This window comes from Canis aureus, chromosome 16 (assembly GCF_053574225.1).
Source record: "Canis aureus isolate CA01 chromosome 16, VMU_Caureus_v.1.0, whole genome shotgun sequence".
In the NCBI taxonomy this organism is placed as follows: Eukaryota; Metazoa; Chordata; class Mammalia; order Carnivora; family Canidae; genus Canis; species Canis aureus.
The window spans coordinates 38,089,928-38,106,855 of NC_135626.1; the positions used below are offsets into that span (position 1 = coordinate 38,089,928).

The 16,928-nt window shown below is 38.0% G+C and overlaps 1 protein-coding gene across 6 annotated transcripts in view; it reads right to left on the reverse strand.

Moving 5' to 3' along the window:
* Positions 1-16,928, reverse strand: part of FBXL20 (F-box and leucine rich repeat protein 20) — a 115,329-nt gene that overhangs the window by 51,096 nt on the left and 47,305 nt on the right. For all 6 annotated transcript variants that reach the window (XM_077853058.1, XM_077853057.1, XM_077853061.1 and 3 more), the window contains one exon: positions 6,132-6,193. In XM_077853058.1, coding sequence (XP_077709184.1) covers positions 6,132-6,193 — 62 coding nt within the window. The remainder of the gene's footprint in view (positions 1-6,131; positions 6,194-16,928) is intronic.

Consider the following 16,928-nt stretch of genomic DNA (forward strand, 5'->3'; position numbering starts at 1 on the left):
TGGTAACCCCATGTAGCTGACTAAATCATTTAGTTCCTCAGGTGTACAAGTAACAACTACTTCATTATTAACTAGACCAAGTTGACAAGGAAGTTCTGTCTCTCTAAATGAGAAGCTCTATAGGAATGTTAATGAGGGGTTACTATGTTGAGCAACTGGCAATACCACCTTCTATGAACACTTTCTAGACAAAAATCACCTTAGCTATGCTCTGTGGTACAGAATTTTAAGCAATTCATTAACCATTTGTTGACATGCTGGAAAAAGTATATAATATCCTCCTGAGGAAATAAAACTCAATGCGAAAGTAAGGTAATGCCTTATTGGGGTGAAGTCATGGTTAGGACTTTTATTTTCCATCAGAGGATGATAAATCTACTTGTTTACCTGGTTTGAAGTACAGGAACAACCATCAATCCACAACTAAGGATATTTTGACTCCAGGATCTCATAAGAAATATAATCCTTGTACTATCCTAATCTTATAAAAATTCCATATAATAGAAGTGATATTTATAGGAGACTATTTGAATGGCATCCATGATTCCTTTAAGTATGCTATATTCTATCTGTGGTTGGCACTGTAACTAACTCTCCAATATCCCTTCAGCCCATTTTATTAGTCTAAACCTATCTCAGTGATTAGTTCAGGCCTAAAGACAACTTGGGCTAATGAGATCTGAGAAAGGGCTTTATTGGAATATAAATGCCTATCTCTCCCCTCAGAGTGAACGGAGACACATGTTGATCCAACACTGCTGGCATCCATCCTGTGCCCATAAAGAAAAGCGCTTTTAGGACCAAGCTGATGCTATTCCTAGCAGAACAGACAGAAAATTGTTGATGACACTGTGGATCCTCTAAATCAATTAACCTTAGGATGCAGGCAGCCTAATTTTGTACTTCCTTTTGTATGAAATAACTTCCCTTACTGTTTAAGCCCATCTCAGAATTTCTATTACCTGCAGCCAAAAGCAGCCTTGGATCAACTGGACTGTCAGAAGCATGCATTCATTTTTCCACGTTATTATTTTGTTTTTAACCATTACAAAGGTAATACAAGACGTGACCATATGAAATCTGAGATTGAATTTGCTATAGAACTTATCCACCAAATCTAAGTAGACTCTCATTGGAGAAATTTCTCTTAGAATGTAGTGCTAGGGGAATCCCTGAGTGGCGCAGCAGTTTAGCGCCTGCCTTTGGCCCAGGGCGCGATCCTGGAGACCCGGGATCGAATCCCACATCGGGCTCCCAGTGCATGGAGCCTGCTTCTCCCTCTGCCTATGTCTCTGCCTCTCTCTCTCTGTCTCTGTGTGTGACTATCATAAAAATAAATAAATAAATAAATAAATAGAAAGTAGTGCTAGAAAGAGCTCTGATTTTATGGAATATATATATTTCTCCTTTTCTGTTAAGAATATTATTTTGTTTATGCCACCAAGAAATTTTTTTTTTTTTTTTTTTTTTTTTTTGCCACCAAGAAATTTAAAGCTAAATGTGAAACCCTTCTAAAGCAATTATGTAAGGTCTTACAAGGGTACATGTGTTTCCTTTCTGGCTTTGGTTTTCTACTTTAAAAAATATTTGGCATGGTCCTCATAGTTTATTTGTATTGATTATACTTGCTCCTGAGCCAAGCCGTCTCAAGTACTCTGGAGACAAATTAAATAAATAAAAATAAAATGGGTTCCAGAGTTTATAGTTGACATACTGATATATATATATATATAAAAGGATATGCATATATATATTAGGATATGCATAAATATCGCTAACTCATAAGACTTCAACTATCTTAATATAGAACATTTAAGCCAAAAGAGAATGCTTGAGTAAAATTATCTGAACATATGGCCAAACCTCAACATCTGCCATACACAGCTCTTTTCTAGAGTTCTTACCACATCAATCACCAGGTAACGACACCAAGTTGGTATCTGACTGAGTCTACTTGGAAACCTGACCCAAAGGTTGCCAATCTATAGGATGCCCACTAGGCTGTATGTTTTGGTCCCAAAGCTCTTCATTTCAGTGTTTGAGAGGGCTTGTATTTCTTCCTGTTTTATTTCCCACAGGTACCAGTAAATCCAAAAAGAGCTAAATATGTATAATTTCTTACTTTTTCATGTGTTTATATATATGACTTTTAAATCATGCTGCTAAGCTTGAGAACTGTATAAACATCTGCCTGGATATCCATAGGTACCAAAACTGAACTCATTTTCATTATTTTCTTTCAATTAACCCTGTTCTTCCTATTTTCTTTATCTGAGTGTTCTAACCATCCACTGGCAGAAAGTAAAAAATTGGGGCACCATTCTTGCCTCCTTCCCAATACCCTCATTAGTGATCACATCAAATTAATCAGCAAATACACTGTCAATCCCAACTCGTAAAAATCTCTTGATAGAGTCCATTTTCTCTCTTGCCCATCACTATGATGGAGTTTAGGCCATCATTTCCCCCCAGTAAAGATTACTGTAACAACTTTCTATTTGCTGCTCTTGCCTTCAGCATCCATGCATGCATGAATAAATAAATATTTTTTTATTTGATACACTGGGAGAGAACATAAGCAGGGGGAGCGGCAGGCAGAGGGAGAGGGAGAAGCAGGCTTCCTATAGAGCAGGGAGCCCAACACGCGGCTTGATTCCAGGACCCTAAGATCATGACCTGAGCTTAACCTAACTTGATGCTTAACTGACTGAGCTACCCAGATGCTCCGCAAAAAAAAATGTTTTTGTTAAATAAACAAGTATGGAGTTAAATACCTGCTTCTTCAATACCATTTCATCAGAGGTAACCACTAGCAACCTAACGGCTATGAAGAAATCTCTAAAGTGGGGTCATTCTTAACAGAAGACTACAAATCACCCACTTAAGAAGTCACCTATTATTAGTCTACCCTTCATGCTGTCTTTGGGACTGACTGCATCTATGGAAGAGATGCCAGCATCAAAGAAAATACCCAGGGGTGCCTGAGTGGCTCAGTCAGTTAAGCGGCTGCCTTCGACTCAGGATGTGGTCTCGGGGTCCTGGGATCGAGCTTGGCTTCTCCCTCACCCTCTGCTGTTCCCCCCACTTGTGCTCCCTGCCTCGCTCTGTCAAATAATTAAAATGAAAAATTTTAAATGTCTAAAAAATAAAAGAAAAAAAGAAAATATCCACAAAACCTTTGTTACAATGAGTCACCAAAAGTGGGATATGGCTGAAGAATCAGTGAACATAAACAGCATAAAATAAAGCAATACACTGTATTTGTCATATAAGCTGATTTTTTTTTTAAAGCTTTTATTTATTTATTCATGAGAGACACAGAGAGAAAGAGGCAGAGACATAGGCAGAGGGAGAAGCAAGCTCCATGCAGGAAGCCTGATGTGGGACTCGATCCTGGAACTTCGGGATCACGCCCTGAGCCAAAGATAGACGACACTCAACCACTGAGCCACCCAGGTGTCCCAAGCTGATTTTTAAAAAAGATTTTATTTATTTATTTATTTATTTATTTGGGAGGGTAGCACAAGTGGGAGGAGGGGCAGAGGGACAAGCAGACTCCCCGCTGAGCGCAGAACTCAATGTGGGGCTCTATCCCAGGACCCTGGAACATGACCTGAACCAAAGTCAGATGCGTAACCAACTGAGCAACCCAGGCGCCCCTGAATTTTTATTTTAAATTATATAATAGGGCAGCCCAGGTGGCTCAGCGGTTTAGCGCCGCCTTCATTCCGGGGCGTGATCCTGGAGACCTGGGATCGAGTCCCACGTCGGGCTCCCTGCATTGGGCCTGCTTCTCCCTCTGTCTCTCTCTCTCTCTCTCTCTCTGTGTCTCTATGAATAAATAAAATCTTAAAAAAAAATAAATTATATAATAAATGCTTATTATATAATTGCATATTTTATTACAACTGTATTATTGAGGGGCGCCTGGGTGGCTCAGTGGTTGAGTATCTATCTGCCTTCAGCTCAGGATGTGATCCTGGAGTTCTGGGATGAAGTCCCGCATCAGGCTCCCTCCATGGGGCCTGCTTCTTCCTCTGCCTATGTCTCTGCCTCTCTCTTTCTGTGTCTCTCATGAATAAATAAATGAAATCTTAAAAAAAAAAAAAATCAACTGTATTATTGAAATTTTTATTATAAATTGTATTATAAAATTGAAAATATAAAAATTATATACATATTACAGAGGATCCATATTCCATAAAATTTACCTCCCCGCCTTTAAAAATTTTTTAAAATTTATTTTTATTTATTCTCTAGAGACAGAGAGAGAGATAGGCAGTGGGAGAAGCAGGTTCCCTACAGGGAGCCCAATGTGGGACTCAATCCTAGGACCCCGGGTTCATACCCTAAGCTGAAGGCAGATGCTCAACCACTGAGCCACCTAGGCATCCCAAAATTTACTGTTTTAAAGTACACAATTCAGTGGTTTTTAGTATATCCACAATCATTAATTTCAGATCATTTCATCACTCCCAAAAGAAACCCTATTAGCAGTCACCCATTAGCAATCACTCCCTATCATCTCTCACCACAGCCCCTGGCAACCCCTATTTCCATGGATCTGTCTATCCTGGATATGTCATGTAAGTGGAATTATACAGTATGTGGCCTTTATGTCTGTCTTCCATGAAGAAAAACTCTAATAAAACATAAAAATGTAAACCGTAACAGGGGGCAGCCAATTACCAAAGAATCAAATAATTTCCCTGAATCTTAGTCTTTAGGTAAACTACTATAGTACGAATTAATTGTCATTATTTAAAAAAAAAAAATTGAAGTATGTCTTAGTGTACTCAGTTTATAGTAACAGTAAAGAACATAACCCATTTAAAAATATTTATCTTTTCAATGGCTAAAATTTTGCTGAAATTTGAGGGATATTCAAGATATCCAGGATACATTCTCCATAGCCCTGTAGCTTAGGGTGTATTGCTATGATTTCGATTATAGTCAACCAGCATGTACAAAAGCATTACTTCCATGAAAAAAATTCATTCCAAATTCAATGTCGTTATTTTTTTTCTTAGTATCTCCAATGTATAAGGTATTATATAAAGATTTATAAGAAAACAGTCCCTGCAAAAAAAAAGAAAAAAAAAAAAGAAAACAGTCTCTGCTTACAAGGTACTTGCAATATAGTGAAGGACTCAGACATGCAAATACTTAGAAATGCCAGAAATACTCTTCTTCACCAGCACTAGCATGAAATTATTTTCCACCTTGAGTAGGAATTGGGCTGGTTATGGCTGGGCTGCAGTAGCAGCTAAGAACAAGAGTTAGATACCCCCAAGTACAACTTGTTAAATTTTAACATTTGCAAATGACAATATACCTAAGTTATAGGTGCCCAAATAATGGGCGCTGAAAATAACCCCCTTAGTTTTTCCCTAGGTAATTTCTAGGTCAGATATATATAAATTGGAGGCTTTGTGTTTTATGTTGTGGGTGATCCCAAATGTAATTTCTACTTGTTAAAAATAAGGAGGATAAAATTACAACCGTAATACAAGAAAGAGTTTCAAATAACTTTTACCTTTTTATTTTTTTCAAGATTTTATTTTCAAGTAATCTCTACACCCAATTTACAATCCTGACATCAAGAGTCTCATGCTCCACCAACTGAGCCAGTCAGGCACTCCTACCTTTTTTACCTTTAAAATAAAGGGCTGTAACTCTTCTATATAGTGCCTCACTATATGTAATATTTTGTCTCAAACACAAGTCATTTTATGGACATATTTGATATTGGGAATGGGAAGTGGGGGGGGTGAGTTAGAATCACTTAAAAAATCAGCATTATAATAAAATAAAATATATCTTTCATATTATATACAAGAATAGAGCAAGGGAAAACTAGCAAACAAAATCATATAGGTACAAATCAGGTAGGAGAAAACTGTTTTGAAATGAAACATTTGAAATTTTGATCCATATCTAAAAAATACAGTCAAGACTATTTAACAAAAGAATTAATAAATTTACAAATTCAGATAATCCAGTTCCTGTAAATACACAAAAATTAGCAGTAAGTCTAAAAATTTTTAAATAGCCAAATAGGATACATACACACATACACACACACACACACACACACACACAACCAAACTAAAATTAGCATTCAGACTTACCGTAATAGGAGTTCTTTGGGAAGTTTTTTATTGATTACAGCTTCATCACTATTTGAGAACATCTGCAAAAACAAAATAATTTAGTATTACTCAACATTTTATTATGTTCAACTCAAAGCTTAGAGGCAGTCATCTAAAGAGAGACATAAATAAGTACAGTGATTATTATAAACCAAAGTCATATTTTTAGGGACTCTTTAGGCTAAAAAACATCTTTTTCAAAATATTTATTTGACACAGGAAGAGAATGAGAGAGCATAAGTGAGATGGGGAGCAAAGGGAGAGGGAGAAGCAGGCTCCCCTCTGAACTGGAAGCTCGATGCGAGGCTCGATCCCAGGACCCTGAGATCATGACCTGAGCCGAAGGCAGAAAGTTTAACTGACTGAAGCACCCACATACCTCTAAAAAACATCTTTGAGACATTTAATTTGTTTTGTAGCTTTAGAAACAATCAATTACAATCAGAAGGATGACATTATGTGGCAGGTATTATGTTAAGTGCTTTTCAAGTACTAATGTACTGAATCTTCATATTATCGTTAATCTTCATTTTCTATGTAAGGAAACTGAATTGGAAAAGATTTATTTGCTTAAAAATCGTATCACTGCACAGTGACCATTTAAAAATGCCATTAAGTTAAGGTGATTCTCCAAATCTAAGTCACATTTACTTGTTCAAGGAGGTGCTCAGAAACCTAGGATAGGGAACATTCTGAGTTTTATATAATATGGAGAAAATTGGTAATGCTTCATAGCCATTACCATATGCAATCTTGATGTACACAAGTGATCATTTAACAAATTTTTTAAAAAGATTTTATTTATTTATTCATGACAGACACAGAGAGAGAGGGAGGCAGAGACACAGGCAGAGGGAGAAGCAGGCTCCATGCAGGGAGCCTGACATGGGACTCGATCCCAGGTCTCCAGGATCATACCCCAGGCTGACGGCGGCGCCAAACTGCTGGGCCATCGTGGCTGCCCTTCATCATTTAACAAATTAATCAAATAACCCATAATGGATATTTTTATTTATTATTTATTATTATTTTTTTTTAATTTCATTTTTTATTTACTCATGAGAGATACAGAGTGAGAGAGAGGCAGAGACACAGGCAGAGGAAGAAGCAGGCTTCATGCAGGGAGCCCCACGTGGGACTCGATCCCCAGTCTCCAGGATCACGCCCCGGGCTGCAGGTGGCGCTAAACCGCTGCACCACTGGGGCTGCCCCATAATGGATATTTTTAAATAGTCATCCTTTGTCCCACAGAGGAGATCACGACTATAAAGCTTGTGTAGTTAAGCTACATAAAAAAACAAATACCTATACTTAATAAAAAGCAGAGTAAAAACAGCAAACATACATGTCACTGAAGCTGAGGAAAATATGCTCGGTCCCTGATATTAAGTATTACAAGAGATACCTCTTGACTTCATGCAATGAAATTTACTGAACACCCTCTCAAATCAGGCACTCTTATAGGCAGTGAGATACAAACAGGAGATGTTTCTTTATATTTCAGGAACTCTTGTTCTACAATGAACACACATAAGTAAATATTAAGTATTAGAAATAAATCACAAGAGGTATACAAGAGCAAGGCAAGAAATAACTAATTCTGCCCACAGGTGACATCTAAACTGGGTCTTAAAGGAAGGCCAGAAACTAATAAACTAGGAAAAATGGGGAAGGTAGTATGTATAAAATCATGGAGTCATATATGAAGGCCTTAGCATTTCACGATTCAAAGTAGAAAAAGTAATGCAAGGGAAGTAAAGAGGTAGGAAAGTAGTGGAGAGAATGTACCTCCCCCCTCAATCTCAGACATTCAAAGAGTAATTACGATAAATATTTTCTGATAACTATAACAACATACCTTCCAGCTAAATGGAAAGCTCTGTGAAGGCAGGGACTGTGGCTTTTATGTTTGCCATCATATTTCCAGGATTGAGCACAGGGCCACACACATGCTAGGAACTCAACCAATTTAACTGTTAAGTGGATGGAGGGGGGGGGGTGCTCATGAAGGAAACTTGTATATCAGGCTAGAGATTTGAAATAATCCTGTAGAGAAGAGACACCTTAAGAAATTAAACTCCAGATTGGTGGCAAAGACATAAACTAAGAATATACTGAAATTATAGTTCAAGTAAAAAATGACGCAGGTCTCTGTGAGATTATAGGGGTGGTGAAAATTTAACAAAAAGAAATTGGAGAAAAGGAAGATTTTTGAAGAAGCAAATGGACTTGATGAATGAAAGTGCAACTATCAGGTTTCAGTGCAACAGAAAATCTTATAATAATAAAAGTAATGCTGTTGACTGACAATGACATATTTTAGTAAAGTATATGACATCAAAGAATAATCTGCTTTCCTATAATTTCTACTCATTAGTGGAAGCTATTAAAAATCATACCCTTCTTCTATAAGGCAGTCTTTCAAAATGAAGCCATCATATTTCCTCCTAAACAAGCTTAAGTTTTTCTCAAATTATATGGTTTCTAAGATGCTACATTATAATGATCATTACTCTCTGGGTACACTTAAAGAAAATAATGCATTGTAACCCATTTAAAAAGCCAAATAATCAAGGGTTGATGACATAAATAACAATGTCTTGTAAATAAAGTATCAAAAATGGAAACCTGGAAGATTTTCAGAGTTAGATAGCACATAACATTTATCTTAAGCTTAAGATCTTTGGGGGGAAAAGTTTTTAAGTACCAAACAGACTCCTCAATCTACTAGACTCTGCCCCACTAAAATTCACAAAAGGACAATCATTTATATACTAAAAATGCTAACCTCCTTATCTCATGTACTCAAACTATTTTTTAAAAAGATTTTATTTATTTATCCATAAGAGACACAGAGAGAAAGAGGCAGAGACATAGGCAGAGGGGAAGCAGGCTCCATGCAGGAAGCCTAATGTGGAACTCAATCCTGGAACTCCAGGATCATGCCCTGAGCCAAAGGCAGATGAGCCACGCAGGCATCCCTCAAACTATTTTTTTAAGTGCTACACATCTCACCTAGTAAGGCACTTTCCTCACTTGAATATACACAGTAACTAAACTGATTAAAGATATAAACCTGCCGTAGGTCATTCATATGCCTTCTAAACTCTATATATAAAAAGGAACAAAAATCACACCCAATAATTAATTTCTTTCCTCACATCAGTCCACATAGACTGAATGGTCTTGTCCCCTTCATGTGGGAGCATGAAGGTAAGTGAAGGGAAAAAGGAACAACGTCCCAGGGGGATTTGGGAAACACCAAGCTAACAGGACATCTGTTCAGATTTACATATCCCTCCTCTTCCTTCTGCACATTTATAGTCTACTCCAAAGTCCCAAGAAAGGATAAGATCAATGGTTCACAACCTGTGGTTATCTGACCAGTAGCATCAGTATCAAGTGTGACTTCATTAGAAATGCAAATTCTTGGGCTGTACCCAGACCTATAGTATCAGAAATGAGGTGGGGAGGAGGTGGAAAGAAAGAATGGCAATCCATATTTTAACAAGTCGTTCAGGGACGCCTGGGTGGCTCAGCGGTTAAGTGACTGTCTTCGGCTCGGGGCATGATCCCAGGACTGAGTCCCACATCAGGCTCCCTGCATGGAGACTGCTTCTCCCTCTGCCTGTGTCTCTGATTTTCTCTGTCTCTCATGAATAAATAAATAAAATCTTAAAAAAAAAAAAAAAAAGTAGCCCTTCAGGTGACACCACTGCTTCCTAAAGTTTCAGAACCAATGGACCAGATGAGGCAGATTGTGAATCTCATAATTTAAGAAATTACAGTTCTAGGAAGTCCGACTCTTGGGACGCCTGGATGGCTCAGTGGTTGGGCGCCTCCCTTCGGCCCAGAGCATGATCCTGGAGTCCCAGGATTGAGTCCCGCATCAGGCTCCCCACATGGAGCCTGCTTCTCCCTCTGCCTATGTCTCTGCCTCTCTGTGTCTCTCATGAATAAATAAAGTCTTGAAAAAAAATAACAAAAAACAAACAAAAAATCTGACTCTTGATTTCAGCTCAGGTGTTGATCTCAGGGTCATGACTAGAGCCCCATTTTGGGTTCCATGTTGGATATACAGCCTACTTAAAAAAAAAAAAAGAAAAAGAAAAAGAAATGTGTGGGCAGCCCGGGTGGCTCAGCGGTTTGGCGCCTACCTTTGGCCCAGGGTGTGATCCTGGAAACCCAGGATCGAGTCCCACATCAGGCTCCCTGTGTGCAGCCTGCTTCTCCCTCTGCCTGTGTCTCTGCCTCTCTCTCTCTCTCTGTGTCTCTCTCATGAATAAATAAAGAAAATCCTTAAAAAAAAAAAAAGAAAGAAAGAAAAAGAAATTACAGTTCTAAGAAATAATCCGAATATTTCATTATTTGGAGTGACATAACAATGGAGCTTAGAAAATAACCCTAGAGGTAGACACAATAATTTTAAATATTTTCTAGGAAGCCCATATGGCTTCTGCCTCAGTTCATGGCATTGCTGGTAAAATAAACGTTTCACAGAAGCAATAGAATATGTTTTAGGTATTCTACTATTTCAGCTGAATCAAACTTTGGTTTCTCATGCAAAATATAAAGGTTGCCAAAACCGGTTAGGTCCAGGATATGATGAATTGCAACAAATTTGTCAAAGATTTTGGATATAATTGTTGTAGAGGAAGTTGACTATCCAAACATCTGACATTCTTAGGTAATCTGGTTTTATATTAACAGGAATATATAATTTCATTATGTATATTTATAATCTATCTACATTACAAGGACAGGGTAATGGGTAAAACATGAGAGCAACTAGGTTGTTCTCTATTAATTGTTTCAAGGTAGGACATCATCCTCTGAACAAGCAAATAGATATTGCAACAGTATTTATCTAGGATAAGACATTCTTAAATATTCAGGCTTTAAAAAATCTAATTGACGTGTCTTGTTATACACTAGCATTTACTGCTGCTTTGTATAAAACTATAATTGTTTTTATTTTTTGCATTCATTAAAAATTTTTTAAATTCAAGCACAACAGCGTTTTATTATTTTCAGGTGTACAGTACAATGATTAAATATTTCTGTACATTACTCAGTGTTCATAACGATAAATGTACTTTTTTCTCCCTTATCTCTTACCAAGTTTTTCTTTTTTTAAGATTTTATTTATTTTTTATTTTTTTATTTTTTTATTTTTTTTGATTTTATTTATTTTTTAATGAGAGACAGATAAAGAGAGAGAGAGGCAGAGACACAGAGGAGAAGCAGGCTCCATGCAGGAGGCCCGAAGAGGACTCGATCCCCGGATGCCAGGATCACGCCCTGGCCAAAGCGAGGCGCCAAACTGCTGAACCACCCAGGGATTTCCCCCCCCCACCACCAAATTTTATTGGTGAGCAAAGTACATAAATGTGGGATACACATTTCAGTTCTCTGAAGGTATATTCTTAATTTTTCTTTTTTAAAATTTAATTAACTAGCATATAGTGTGTTATTGGCTTCTACAATTATAATTGTTTTCTATAAATTATATAACTAAGAAATGTAATGGAGTAATGGCACGTAGGTTTAACAAAGGAAATAGCAAAGAATGTACTTGCTCAACAGCGACCCCTGCTGGTTGAATTAGAGTATAGTTCCTGACTTAAAAAATTAAAAGATCTCTTTCAGCTTTATAGAACACAAAATTTAGTGAGTACTTTAGTAGAGAATATTAGTTATCCATTCTCCTAGTGTAACAGAATTCCCAACATTTAGTTAGCACATGGCTGTATGTAAAGACAACTTTATTTCTCCTGCAGCTATATAAAGCCAAGTCACTGAGTTCTGGCCAATGGGTTAGAAGAGAAAATTATGTGTGCGATTTCATAAGTGTCATTTAAAAAATTTTTTTTAATTTATTCATGAGAGACACACACAGAGAGAGAAGAGACACAGTCAGAGGGAGAAGCAGGCTCCATGCAGGAAGCCTGATGTGGGACTCAATCCCAGGACCCCAGGATCACGCCCTGAGCCAAAGGCAAACACTCAACCACTGAGCCAGCCAGGGGCCATATTAAATTTCTTGTTAAAGAAAAGCTGTAATTACTAGGTTTTCACCATCATGCAATTTTATCTGTATATATATCATATTTTTTTAAACAGCTTTAAATGGTATAATTCACTAACCATAAAATTCACTGGTTTTAAATGTACATTCAATAATTTTTAGTAAACCTGTAAGGCTGTACAACCATCACTTCATTTTTAAATTTTCATCACCCCAAAAATATCCTTCATGCCTGTTTGCTATCCATCCATTTGCTTATACCCAACCTTAAGCAACCACTAATTGCCTTTCTTTTTGTACAGATTTTCCTTTTCTGGACATTAAAAAAAATGGAAACATAAAACATGTCATCTTTTATATCTGGCTTCCTTTATTCTGCATATTTTAAAAACTCATCATGTTGTAGCATGCACCAGTCATTCCTTTTATACTGTTGAATAGTATTCCAGTTTATGAAATGCCATATTTTGTTTATTCATTCCCAGCTGGCAAGCATCTAGATTGCTATATTTTTTTTACTATCATGAATAATGCTTCTATAATTATTCTAAATAAGTCTTGGTTGAAATAAGTTTTCAGTTCTTTTTTTTTTTTTTTAAAGATTTATTTATTCATGAGAGACACAGAGAGAGGAAGAGACATAGGCAGAAGGAGAAGCAGGCTCCTCGCAGAGAGCATGATGTGTGACTTGATCCTGGATCCTGGGATCAGGCCCTGAGCCAAAGGCAGACACTTAACCACTGAGCCACCCAGGCCTCCCAGGTTTTCATTTCTTTCTTTTTTTTTTTTTAAGATTTTATTTATTTATTCATAGAGACACAGAGAGAGAGGCAGAGACACAGGCAGAGGGAGAAGCAGGCTCCATGCAGGGAGCCCCATGTGGAACTCAATTCAGGGTCTCCAGGATCATGCCCTGGGCTGCAGGCGGCGCTAAACCGCTGCGCCACCGGGGCTGCCCCCAGGTTTTCATTTCTTATGTACAGAATCTAAGATAGAGAATTGCTGGGTTGTGTTATAGGTTGTTTATTTTACACTTTTTTTTTTTGTTATTTAAAAAAGATTTTATTTATTTATTTGAGCGAGAGCGCATGTGCACATGTGTGGCAGAAAGAGGCAAGAGGGAGTGGGAGAGAGAATCTCCAGCAGACTCCCTGCTGACAGTGGAGATGCTGACCTCAGTCTCAAGATCCTGAGATCATGACCCCAGGCGAAACCATGAGTCAGACACTTAACCAACCTAGCCACGCAGAAGCCCCAAGATTTTTTTTAAGTAAATTCTACATCCAACATAGGGCTCGAACTCACAACCCTGAGATCAAGAGTTGTGTGATCTACCAACTGGGCCAGTCAAGCACCTCAGTTTATTTTAAACTTTCAAAGAAACCAATAAATTGTTTTCCATTTTACATTCCCACCAGCAATGTATGAGAGTTCCAGTGTGTCCATATTTTACCATCACTTGTTGTCTAGCTGTTTAACTTTGGCCAATTGGTATACCATGGTTTCAATTTGCTTTTCTGTAATTACTAATGTTAGTGAGCACCTTTTAATGTTAGTCAAATGACTTCTTTGGTGAAATACGTATTCAAATCACTTGTCCATTTATGTGGGTTGTCTTCTTACCATTGAGATTTATCAGTTCTTTATATATTCAAGGACTTTGAATATATATACAGACCCATCATGGACTATATGATCTGCAAATATTTTCTCCCATTCTGTGGGTTGTGTCTTCTACTTCTTGATGGTATCTTTTGAAGGACAAATGTTTTTAATTTTGATAAAGTTCAATTCACCTTTAAAAAAATCAATCATGCTTTTGATGTTACATACATGTAATCCCTACTTTTTGAAAGTCTGTGTTATGCCACTTTCCTTTTTTTTTTTTTAAGATTTTATTTATTTATTCATGAGACACACAGAGAGAGAGAGGCAGAGAGACACAGGCAGAGGGAGATGTACGCTCCGTGCAGGGAGCCCGACGCGGCACTCGATCCCAGGACTCCAGGATCACGCCCTGGGCCAAAGGCAGGTGCTAAACCGCTGAGCCACCCAGGAATCCCCTAATACACTGGTACTGTTTTTTAACTGAAAACCAAATGATATCTGAAGAGGATTTTCACTTTTATGAAAAAAGGTAAGAAGCAAAAATAGTGTTCAGGGTTTTACAAGTGAGCCATTAGAGAGGCAGAGTAAACCGAGAGCAGTGAGAGTAGCACTACCAAGCTCCCTTCCCATGAACCATGCTCAGCATCTCAGTATCAAGCTACCACAGCTTTTAATTGTGTCTGTGAGCATTTGTGCTTTATCTTGATTTATTTTGTGGATCTATCAGCAAGATGTATCCCAAGGTATAAGGAAAGCTGAAGAGACATTACTTTTTGGTTCTAGGAATGCTCAAGAAAAATTTTTTTAAAAGATTACTTCTTATAGAGAGATCAAGCAGAGTAAGAAAGAGCACAAGCAGGGGGAGAGAGAAGCTGACTCCCCACTGAGCAGGGAGCCTGACCAGGACCCTGGGATCATGACCTGAGCCAAAGGCAGACGCTTAACCAACTGAGCCACCCAGGTAGGTGCACCTCAAGTTTCCATATAGATTAACAGAACCGCTTCTTCGCTTTGCACCATTTCAGCTTACAAAGTTTCACAGGGATGCTCTACTTTCAGATAGCAGGGGAAAACCTGTATATGAATCTGTCTAACCAATGGTCATAAAGCTTATCTGCTATGTTTCATTCCAGAAGTTTTATAGCTTTAGTTCTTACATTTAAGTATATGATCCATTTTGAGTTATTTTTCATACATATGGTTGGAAGTAAAGACCAAAGTTCATCTTCTACCCTGCAGATATCCAATTGTTTCAATACCATTTGTTTAAAAGACTATTCTTTTCCCACTGAATTGCCGCTATTGAAACCTTTATCAAAAATCAACTGGCCACAAAAAAAAAAAAATCAACTGGCGCCACAAATGTAAACATTTATTCTTAGATTCTCAATACTGTTCCATTACTTCGTAGGTCTATCTTTATGCCAATAACTGTCTTGATTACCATAGCTTAATGTTATTTTGAAATCAGTAAGTGAACTCCTCTGTGTTCATTTTGCAGCATTTCCATATAGATTTTATTATTTTTAAAAAGATTTCATTTATTCACAAAGACAGAGAGAGAGAGAGAGAGAGAGAGAGAGGCAGAGACACAGGCAGAGGTAGAAGCAGGCACCACACAGGGAGCCCGACGTGGGACTCGATCCTGGGTCTCCAGGATCACACCCTGGGCTGCAGGCAGCGCTAAACCGCCGTGCCACCGGGGCTGCCCCCATATAAATTTTAGAACCACCTTGCCAATTTCTACAAAAAAGCCTGCTGGGGCAGCCCGGGTGGCTCGGCGGTTTAGCACCACCTTCAGCCCAGGGCGTGATCCTAGAGACCCAGGATCGAGTCCCACATCGAGCTCCCTACATGGAGCCTGCTTTGCCCTCTGCCCGTGTCTCTGCCTCTCTCTCTCTGTCTCTCATGAATAAATAAATAAAATCTTTAAAAGAAAAAAAAAGCCTGCTGAGATTTTGAGAGATTGCATTGATTCCATAGATCAATTTGGAGAAAACTGCCATCTTAATATTGGGTCTTCCAAACCATGAACTTGGAATTTCTAATTATCTTTTAGGTCTTCTTTAATTTCTCTTGGCAATGTTTCATAATTTTCAGTGTATAAGTCTTATTTTTCCCCAAGTATTTTATTATTTTTAATACTATGAATCAAAATGAATTTTTTAAGATTTGAGAAAGAGAGCGCGTGCTCAAACCAAGGAGAGCACAAGCAGGGGGAGAGGCAGAGGGAGAGGAAGAGAATCTCACGCAGATGAGTGCAATCCCATGCCCCTAAGACCATGACCTGAGCCGAAACCAATAGTTTGACACTTTAACTGAGCTATCTAGGTGCCCCAAACTGAATTCTTAATTTTATTCTAGATGGTTCAAGGCTAGTACATATGTAGTATATCTTCTATTCATTTATGTTCAACCTATCTGTGACTTTGAATTTAAAGTGTGCCTCTTCTACACAGCATAAAGTTGAATCTTGTTTTTTAAAAAAATCTAGTCTGACAATCTATGCCTTTTAAGTATACAAGTCATTCACATTCTATTGTAATTATTTAGTGGGATATGTCTCATTTTGCTGTTTGTTTTATGTATGTCTCATGTCTTTTTTTTTTTTAAGATTATTTATTTATTTATTCATGAGAGATACAGAGACATAGGCAGAGGGAGAAGCAGGCTCCAAGCAGGGAGCCCGAAGTGGGACCCGATCCTGGGACTCCAGGATCATGCCCTGAGCCAAAGGCAGATAGATGCTCAACCGCTGAGCCACCCAGGCGTCCCTTGTCTCATGTCTTTTGTTCTTCTTTTACTATCTTCTTTTAAGTTGGTATTCTCTAGTGTATCACTGTAATTTTTTTGTTTAAAAAAATATCACAATCTATTTTAGATTAGTACTAAACCTGGTAACATATAAAAACTTTGCTCCAAAAGAAATCTATTTCCCCCCTCCTCCTTTTTGCTATTATCATGCTGCATATGTATCTTTTTTTAAAGACTCATTTTAGAGACAGCGAGTGAGAGAGAGAGGAGAGAGAACGCATGTACACATGCACGGAGAGGCTGAGAGAAAAGGAAAGAGAAACCAGCAGACTCTGCTGAGCTCAGAGCCTGATGCAGAGCTTGATCTCATGACCTGAGCCAAAACC